We start from the raw sequence: 9,731 nt of genomic DNA on the forward strand, positions 1-9,731 counted from the left end.
CTTCTTACTTTCTGTATTTTTCCTAAACCTACACTACAATAAATTTGACTTTCCGCGGCACATCATCAACGACACACAATTATAGTGTGTTGTTAATAATAATTTTTACGGCGCACCTATTCAAGTGCGCTGTGGATAATATTTTATATTTTACAATTAACAGCACACAAATAATAGTGCGTTGCGAATACTATTTTTTGCAGCATGCAAAAATTATACGCTGTGAATATTAAATAATATTTGTAGGTATTTGCAACGTGTATTGAATATATGCTATTAAAAAAGTACTATTGACAGCGCGCATCGATGTATGCTGTTAAAAGGGGTTAAAAAAATATTATTGGCAGCGCGCATGGATGTACGCTGTTAAAAGGGTTAAAAAATATTATTGATAGCGCGCATGGATGTACGCAGTTAAAAGGGGTTAAAAAAATATTATTGGCAGCGCGCATGGATGTATGCTGTTAAAAGGCAGTTAAAAGGGATTAATGACATTTATCAGAAAAAATTATTTTAAATATTAAAGTATCATATTAAATTATTTATGATGATAAATTTTATTAATGAAAAATCAAACCATAACATAAACAGTTCTCTAAAATATTAAGTGCAACCTATTTTAATTATTTGTATATTTAAATTTTTAAATAAAATATTAATATTTTTGTATGTTGCGTCCTTATCTATACCTACACTTTTTTAATATGTTGTTTTAATCTTATGCTATACCTACACATTTTTAATGTTACATTTAAGTTTTCACAAAATTCTGTTGCCCTTCCATCGGGGCATCAAGTTTTTACCCTAGCTTGTGCGCGCCCTCACTTTGTCGTCTCCCTTTCATTGGAATTATATAACTTTTTATAAATAAAATATTTTAAATTGTAGTAAATTGCTATGGAATTATTAATTTATTTTACTTAAATAAAATATATCTACATCAAAATTATATTTGTCAAAAAATATATTTAAAAAAATTAAAGAAAAAATTTTGTTTTTAATTTTAATAAATCAAAAATAGATTTACTACCGAATTATTAATTTCTTTTATTTAAAAATTATAAAATACCAAAAATTTCGTTAGTGAACCAAACGAGTTAATTTTGAACTAAATTGAACTAACTTAGTTTGGTTCATGATGGAAGAGATTTTGTCAGAATGGATATAATGAGAAATTTCATTTTGTGAAGATGAATCGAATAAAATTAATTTAGATTAAATCAAAGTTCGTTTGGTTAATCAATCAAGTGAATTGATTAGTGAATCAAGTAAATCAATATTAAATTCGATTCCCTACTGTAACCTTAAAACTTAAAATCCGATTTAGATTTTATTGATTTTCTATCCTTTTCGGTTTTCCTCCTCAGCCCGCAGCCGCTCCTGTAGCAACCTAATCTCGCGATTTAAGAGCAGAGGATTTGCGATTTCAGGGTGGCTTCTTCTTCCCGGTGAGCACGACAGCCGGCCACGGTAACCTGGAAGAGGAGCAGTAAACCCTCGGATCGGCACACGAAAGACCTCCTCTCCCCCTTCCCTCATCTCCCACAGCAGGTGGCGGCGCTTCCTCTCTTTCTCTCTATACGTACAGGTGATGGATTCTGATGACGGGAAACTATTCATTGGGGGTCTCTCATGGGAGACCACGGAGGAAAGTCTCAGGGAGCACTTCAGCGGCGACTATGGCGAGGTCCTCGATGCCGTCATCATGAGGGACAAGGCCACTACCCGCCCCAAAGGTTTTGGGTTCGTTGTCATTGCCTACCCCTTAATGCTCGAGCGCGTGCTCCAGGACAAGCACGTCATCGATGGCCGCACCGTGAGTTCTGTTCTCCCTTTTTTTGTGGTTGATTCCTCTATTCTGTTTTCATTGATTTCTGCATCTAGGTTTCCTGATTTCAGATTTGACTTGTTCAGATTCTATGGGGGAAAATTGAGTTTTTGAAGAGGTGTTCAGGTGTTTTACCCTTCTGTTACATCCATGAAATTCTTCGTGAATATTTTATGGCTGTTTGTAATTTCCACTTAAGCTTTTGATGCACGAACGATGGTTAACTTGAATGGTTAGAAAACTTAGGCCTTGCATTTTCTAGTCATTCTCTACATGACTGTCTAATTCATGTTTAGTTGGTTCTCCTTGTTGGTAGAATTTGGGGATCTTCCTTTGCTTGTGCTCCATTGAAAATTGAAAGTTATTATAGTTTTTTTCCCTTCTCAATCTTATCTATCTTCCATATCTTTGTTATGTGTATTTACTCGGTTAAACTAATTTCTTTATGTAGATTATCTTCCATTACCATTGGTTTGTTTATTTTATGAATGACAGATATTAGAAAGAATACTTAGACTTTTGTTTCTGTCAGTGATAAGCACTTTCTTGTTTATTTTGTAATTTCCTGTAGGTACTTTTTTTGTCCAGATAAACAATTATTCAGTTACTTTGTAACGATCATGGTTCATTTATTTCCCTTAGCCTAGGATTTTGTTAGCTTCTTGAATGTTGTTTTCTTAAAGGGAAATTATCTCCTGATTGTGTAATGTTTATTGGAAGTGAACGAACCAATCTTGAGAAATGTTGTGTTTAAATTGTTCTTCATGCTTGCTATTCATTGTTGTTACTTTGATGACATCTAATCTTGTATTTCTTGATTTTTGTTACTTGCACTATTTATAAATGTGATACGAGGATATAAGAAAAATAATAATATATATATTAAAATTTTAAAATGAAATGTATAATAATATTTATTTTTTATAGTTTTTTAATCATACATATATTTGTCTTTATTTCTAATGCAATAATTCCTTTTTTTTATCCATAAGGGATGGACCATAATGAAGCTTATTCATCATGTTGATGTTCTATTTAAGGTAAATTTGAGTTCGTCCCTCCTATAAATGATGTTATAAGGGAGATGTTGAAATCAGAGATGAATGATAAATGGAGACAATGGAAGCATGCTTTAAAGAGAGCATTTGACCCCAGTAAGACAAAAGAAGAAATTACTTCTACATTACTTGATGATCGAGTTGATCCAGGTCAATACCGTGCTTTAGTTCATCATTGATTTTCAAAAAAAGGGCAAGTAAGTTGTTTTACATATATATGTATTTTATATAGCATTATGCACGTATGTGACATTTCCTCCTTATAAATTCTTGCTTTGTACAGAAAATAAGTGGAATTAATAAGTAAAATCGTGCTAAGTTTGAAGATCCCCATTATATGGGTACAAAAAGTCTTCCAGTAGTGATTGATGAAAAAGTCTTCCACAATAACTAATAATTTTTGCTATACTAGCTAATTTGTTTTCCTTATAGAAGACCTATTTCTTTTGTATTAGACTAACAATAACTAATTTATTTGTAAAATTAGGTTACTAGTGGTGGCATTGGTAGCGGTATTGGAAATTATATTGGTGGTGATAGCAATGTTGCAGCTCAGGTAACTATCTTAACACAATATTATACTTTCATTTATTATTTATAGCATGCTTTATTATAAATTTTTGTTTGATCATTAATTACTTTTTATTGTTATATAATCAAAACTAAAGAATATGAGTGCTAGAGATATCAGTGTTAATGCTAAATATAAGCTGCTTTATTGGTCTGTTGATGGAGCTGTTGCAGAAGGTTGAATTGCATCCACGGATCCAAAAGCAAAAGCACATCATGTTCCTCTTAGTGGATCTTATTTGAAAGTTTGGATTGATAGAGTTTTCGTGGAGAAGGTGGAGCTAATTCAATCAAACGAAGAGATGTTTTTTCTCGAGGATGCAATAAGAAGCATAGTTGCTTGGCATCAATGTTTATAGTTTTGCCTGACTGATATAGATGCTAATGATTTGGCCATATACTTTTTGTAGTAAAGATGAATTTTTGTTACTACTTTGAATTGTTTTATCTAACTAAATATTGATGGTTATCTCTGATATATATTAGAATTGTTTGAGCTCTGATTTTATAATTGTGAATGTGATATTATAATTTTATATGATATTTGTATATGGTATTTGTGTGTTGGATTATAAATGTTAGAGCTTTGATTTTATAATTATTTATATTTGTATTATATTTGTGTATATAGGTATATTGTACTTTAAGAATGTAATTATCCGCAGCGTGCGGGCGCGCGATGTGGATGTAATTTTCCACAGCACGCGCTGCAGATGTATTATAAGTTTCAACAGCTTAGGGTTTGCAGCATGCGATGTGCGCTGCGGATAGATTAATTGCGCGCTGCAAAAAGTCAAATTTGTTGTAGTGCCAAAAATTAACATATTAAAATAAAATTAATTCTTAATTACAATAATTTTATCTACTATAAATAAAAATTATTATAGATTTTCTCATCAATTACACAAACATAATTAATTCCTACTAAATTAGAATAATAAACACTAGCATTCAAATAAAGACAATTAAAGCTAAATACTTTTTAATTTTTAAAAATAACTATTATTATAAAAATACCAAAGTCGGTAAATAAAGACGAGTATCTCTCCAATTACTTTACATCCACGCAAATTGTAAACCTGCACAAATAACATTATAAAATCAATACTTAAATTTAACATGCACAAACAAAAACTACAAAAGTTGAATTAGTTTTGAGCTTGCCGCCAGTGACCACGCAACGCGACAACCACCGATCGCGGCCAACGCGTCGAAAACCAACCGCGGCCAGTGGCCAGCAACACCCATGGCAAGTGGTTTTGATAATTTGGTCCTCTATAAAAGATTGTTATGGTATGAAACTCTAATCCTAACCTTCTTTTATGTGCTTCAATTTTCTTACCTTGATCCCATGATAACTTAGACATCAGAAGGGGTTCGCCGGGACAACTTCCGACGAGTCCTCTGATGCATGTTAATCCATGAAGGAAAGCTTCATTAGCGAGGTTCAAGGTTCAGAGGGCTGACAGATTTTGACCATAACAATAATATTACTAAATTGTCATAAAAGGAATAAAATTTGCAACAGGTTAAACACTGTTATAACTAATTGTTATAGATTACAACTTTTGCAATAGGACCTAGCATGTCACAACATGTTGTCATAGATAACCTAAAAATTTTACATATTCTTTAGAACATTTCAAAAGTTATGAATGAACAAAGAAAAAATAGTGATCAAGTATGTGAAAGATGCAACTATTAATTGGTAATACAGATAGTAATTGCTTGGATAACTCTTTCTTCTTTAGGTCAAGCACACTACATGTCAATAATAATAACCGCTAGCTTAGCAATTTGAATGTCTTTTTTAATCTTTACTTATTGTAAATTGTAAGAACTTAGTGAGTTATGCTATTAGATTTCTAAATTATGGATAAGGTGAATAAAAGGAGATGCATGCAACCAATATTTCAAAATGAAATCAAGTTTTTGTTTTTTTTTACAACTTGTCTCTCTTTTAAAGCTAGCAATTATAGGAGCATAACCGAAAATTTAACAATGCCTTCTCATAGTTTAGGAAGATCATGAATGTAAACTACAAAGTGATCAATGGAGGATATTTATTATGAATGCATTATTGATAATAGAAAGATTCCAAGAAGGATAATTAAAGATAGCAAACACAAATACATAGCATGATAAACAAGGCCAACCAGAACCACAAATGCACTTGGCGCTAACTAATGAATTAGGTTTACTGAGGAAGCTTGTTCAGCTTGCAGTAAGCATAGTCCTTGTACATCTTAGTCTTATACTTTGCAGGAGTCTCATCACTGACTAGTTGCGGCAGCGGACCGATCTCCATCTCAGGGGGAGGACTACAAAACACCGGCCACGACATTCTTGCCTTCTCTTTGTTCACAGTTGTCCTATGCAAAACACTCTTGTAATATCCATTGCTTAGTATCTACATAAACACATCATAAAGTAAATGTTCGCGGAAGGTTAGGTCAGGTCAGGTCAAGTAATTAACTAACTAGACATGCACAAATTGAAACTTGGCAATATAATTAGGATATTCGAAAACAAGAAGTGTATTTTTATACCTCGATTTGGTCTCCTACATGAACGATAATGGCATTAGGAATGTGTTTAGCATCGAACCAATGATCATCTTTGAAGATCTGAAGGCCGGGAACATCATTAGGCACCAAGATTGTGATCGCAGACATGTCAGTGTGAGCCACGACCCCTAAGGCCAGGTCCGGGCGCGGGCATGGAGGGTAGTAGTTGATCTTAAGTAGGTACTCCAAGTTTTGTCCTCCAACAGACTGCATAAGCACATGATCTTCTAGTCCTAGTCCCTTTGATAGCATTATAAGAATTTTATTCGACAAAATACGCAAGTATTTGCCGTATTCCTCGTTCGCCTTCCTGTACAATTGTTGATGATATGATTGTTATATCTATATCACATATTTGTGTATGGTAAGAAATATAGTTGGTCCTCTGCATTTATTTCTTTTGGTAATAATTAATATGTACACTATCAATTAACTTGTTCGATAAAAAGACAACAAGAAAAAAAAAATGTTTCCAAGGTTCATTATATCATGATGATATATAAATTATGATATATATATATATATATATATATATATATATATAAAATATCCTACTCACCTTACAATGCGTCATTCGTCCACGACAGAATATTCGAGACTCCCTAAAGGGTTCCGAGCACCTAAAACATAAACAGTGATTTTTTTATTTTATTTTTGACTTACGGTTAAACATTTAAGATTTTTCTTTTAAGGCTTTGGAGTTGGATTATAATATCAAGCACACAAAAATTTTCAAAACGAAAAAAATTAATTACTCATGGGGTGTGTCGATTTATTCCACACTTCTTATGTTTAATACTGTAACTACACTCTTAAATTTTAAAGAGAAAAATTTTTAATGACTTAATCGTAAATCAAAAAATAAATAAAAATAAAAAAAGCATTGTTCATGTTTCAGGCGTCCGGAATCCTTCGGACGCCTCAAATATTCTAACGGAGACTAATCACATATTATTAAACGAGTAAGATATCAAATCTATATATATATATATATATATATATATAATAAACTAACTTAGACCGACAAAAATTGATAAACGATTTACTATCATAGATGATTTATAACTCATCATCTTAGACAGATTGACCATCTTAAATTAGCCTACGTATGAAGTCCATCTGACTTAATTAGTTGACTCTCCTTGACCTAGCTAGTCGCTTAAACCATCCGACTTTAATTTGGCGTACGTATTTGCAAATTTTTTTAAATCAGCTTAATTATGATATCATAAAAAAAAAGAAAAAAAATATATAACCAAGAATATTACTAAAAAAACACTCTGAGGTTCTGTTTAATTTGATTAAAATAGAATCAAAACTAAATGTGAAGCTTTCCATTTCCATGTCAACTACGTACCTAGTGTCGCATGCATGCAGTGCAGTGATGAAGAAGACGACGACTCCATATCTCTGTGTTACTAATTTTGAAGTACTCAAGTTTATTTTACAATATATATTAAAATAAATAAATAAATATTATTATTTATTTATTTCATTTGAATAAGGAAATGATGCATAATTAAGAGATGTAACTCTTTACATTTCATAGAAAGAGTGCATAATGAAATGGTGCACAAGGGATACAACTCTTCATGTTTCATAAAAGGGTACATACCATTTTATCTATAAATATCCTCCATTGTAAGACAATAAATTCATCTTCTACTTAGTGTCACTACAAGAAATCATAAAAATAGCGACGAATTATTAGCGACGATTTTCATTTTCGTCGCTAATATAAGCATTAGCGACGAAATTTCAAATTTCGTCGTTAATTTCAGGTTTTGCGATGAAATATTAAATTTGTCGCCAACCTTTAGCGACGAAATTTCAAATTTCATCGCTAACTTCGGTTTTTGCGATGAAATTAATATATCGTCGCTAACGGTTAGCGACGAATTTAATATTCCGTCGCTAGCGTCGATTTTTGCGATGAAATATCAATTTCGTCGCTAATGGGTAGTTAGCGACGAAATAGCAACTTTCGTCGCTGACTTAAGGTTTAGCGACGAATTATTTCATTTAGTCGCTAATTATTAGTGACGAAACATTTAAATTCGTGGCTAATAATCGATGACCGGTCGTCTCCCTTTCTCCTATTTTTTTGCGACAAATTAATCTGTTTCGTCGCTAAACCTTAAGTTAGCGACGAAATGTGATATTTCGCCGCTAATATTCGCTAAAAATCCTACCCGGCCCTTTCCCGCTAGCTCCTTCTCTTCCCCTTTCTCCTGCGCCTGCCTATTCTCCGCGACCTTCGCTGCGCCTTGTAGCTACGCCTGCTCTCTGCTCATTTCACACGTCCGCGATTTCTCTTTCACGCATTTTAAGTGAGCCAACCGGAGAGAGGCGTAAAGGGAGGAGGAGCTCAGCGAAGTGATCGGATGGAATCTCGGTGGACGGTGGATGGCGTGGAACAAAGCTCGGCACTGAGCGCGGTGGGCAATGGAGGTCAAGGCGCGGCTTCAGAAGGCGAGCGGCAGCAAGGTTGCGAAAGAGTTGGACGGCGGCATGGGACCTGAGGCGGCGAGGAAGAGCCGGCCGCGGCTGGTGAGGTACGAGGAGCTTCCGGAGTTTCTCAAGGACTCCGACTCCGACCAAAGCCCTAATCCTTTCCTCCCGGGTACGCAAAACCCTAACCTCCCCGATCCCATCCTTTCGGACTCCGGCTCTCAAAGTTCCTTTTTTTATTCCCCTTGGGCCTCTGAGTGGTGGCTCGCAGATGGACGGCGGTGCGCGGCGCGCGTCACTCGCACCCCCGAGGACGTCTTCCGGGACTTCAGAGGCCGCCGTGCCGGCATGATAAAGGCTCTCACTACTGGTCTCTCGCCTTTCCTACTTTGTTTCTCGTTCTTCTTTCTGCTTGGTGGTTTTGATGCCCCCTTTTGGTTTGCAGAGGTCGAGAAGTTCTACCAGCAGTGCGATCCAGGTGAGGCTGATGACCTTGGTCTTGTGTAGTGGTCGAATTTCTCAAGTCCTGCTGCGTTGATTGTGTTGTTTCTTTCATTGCAAGAAACTGTTGGCTTGTAATTAATGACTGAAAACAACTGCTTTCATCGAGCTGCTTATTTTAACAGCTGAAACTTTAGGAGATAATTTTGTTTGACGGCACCTTTATCAACATATACAAAAATTGCCGAGGCATTCTTCTAGTTTGGCTAATTTGTTACCCCGTTTTTCTTATATTGTTGATTTTGTTTCCCTGCTTTTCTGCAGTAGTAATTTAGAACTATGTTATAGTAAATGGTGAGCTTTTATCTGTGAGTCTGATAAACCTATGTTTGATTGCTAAGAGTACATAAGTGGACTATGTTTCATGCTTCGCGTGGGAAAAGAGAGAAAATTTAGGTTGAAAATTTTCCATAAGTGGATGGTTTTGAGAGTTAATGTTAGTAAAAAAAGATTTAAATGCACAATGTTAAGCTTGCTTTCCGGAATATTGCATTTCCCTTGAAGATATTTCGATCGTGTGGTGTGTGTTCTCATAGATTTTTGTTTGCAGGTTCCATCATCCATAAGATTTGAAAGGGAAGATTGTGGTCTGAGTAGATGTCATTTCTCATATAACAGTCCTGATTTAGATGTGAAGATAATGGCGAATACGAGATAATCAGTTCGTTCATCAAGTTTGCCTTCTCAAGGTGAATGCCAACCCTTTTTAGTAGAAAAGCATGTTTTAACTTTTAATAGAAAGGATTGAGCAAAAAA

At 34.6% G+C, this 9,731-nt stretch overlaps 1 protein-coding gene and 2 long non-coding RNA genes across 4 annotated transcripts; 2 read left to right on the forward strand and 1 right to left on the reverse strand.

The window, feature by feature from the left end:
• Window positions 1–2,874: 2,874 nt before the first annotated feature.
• Window positions 2,875–3,846, forward strand: LOC141835708 (uncharacterized). Of its 2 annotated transcripts, none has more exons than XR_012602409.1 (3): window positions 2,875–3,083; window positions 3,374–3,442; window positions 3,622–3,846. It is a non-coding gene; the product is annotated as an uncharacterized LOC141835708 (long non-coding RNA). The 2 variants fall into 2 exon arrangements; XR_012602410.1 differs by having other exon boundaries at window positions 3,631–3,846.
• A 1,807-nt stretch (window positions 3,847–5,653) lies between these two features.
• LOC141836094 (flavonol synthase 1-like) lies at window positions 5,654–8,677 on the reverse strand. The gene is made up of 4 exons (XM_074723503.1): window positions 8,542–8,677; window positions 8,422–8,452; window positions 6,006–6,339; window positions 5,654–5,866 (listed from the first exon to the last, which is right to left on the reverse strand). The coding sequence occupies exons 1-4, from the start codon at window positions 8,675–8,677 to the stop codon at window positions 5,654–5,656; spliced, it is 714 nt and encodes a 237-aa protein (XP_074579604.1).
• Window positions 8,678–8,758: 81 nt separating this feature from the next.
• On the forward strand, window positions 8,759–9,556 carry LOC141835959 (uncharacterized). Its single transcript, XR_012602434.1, has 3 exons — window positions 8,759–8,844; window positions 8,920–8,952; window positions 9,526–9,556. It is a non-coding gene; the product is annotated as an uncharacterized LOC141835959 (long non-coding RNA).
• Window positions 9,557–9,731: the final 175 nt, after the last annotated feature.

This window comes from Curcuma longa, chromosome 10, assembly GCF_044706935.1.
Source record: "Curcuma longa cultivar G26 ecotype Majalengka, Jawa Barat chromosome 10, ITB_CL_G26_1.1, whole genome shotgun sequence".
NCBI lineage: Eukaryota > Viridiplantae > Streptophyta > Magnoliopsida > Zingiberales > Zingiberaceae > Curcuma > Curcuma longa.

Excerpts from the sequence above, each read along its gene's own strand:
- LOC141836094 (XM_074723503.1), bottom strand. The coding sequence starts at position 8,677 with ATGGGATCGGGGAGGTTAGGGTTTTGCGTACCCGGGAGGAAAGGATTA. Across the intron at positions 8,453-8,541 it reads GCTCTTCCTCGCCGCCTCAG|TGCCGAGCTTTGTTCCACGC; the intron begins GTCCCATGCCGC and ends CACCGCGCTCAG. Across the intron at positions 5,867-6,005 it reads ATGTAGGAGACCAAATCGAG|ATACTAAGCAATGGATATTA; the intron begins GTATAAAAATAC and ends GTGTTTATGTAG.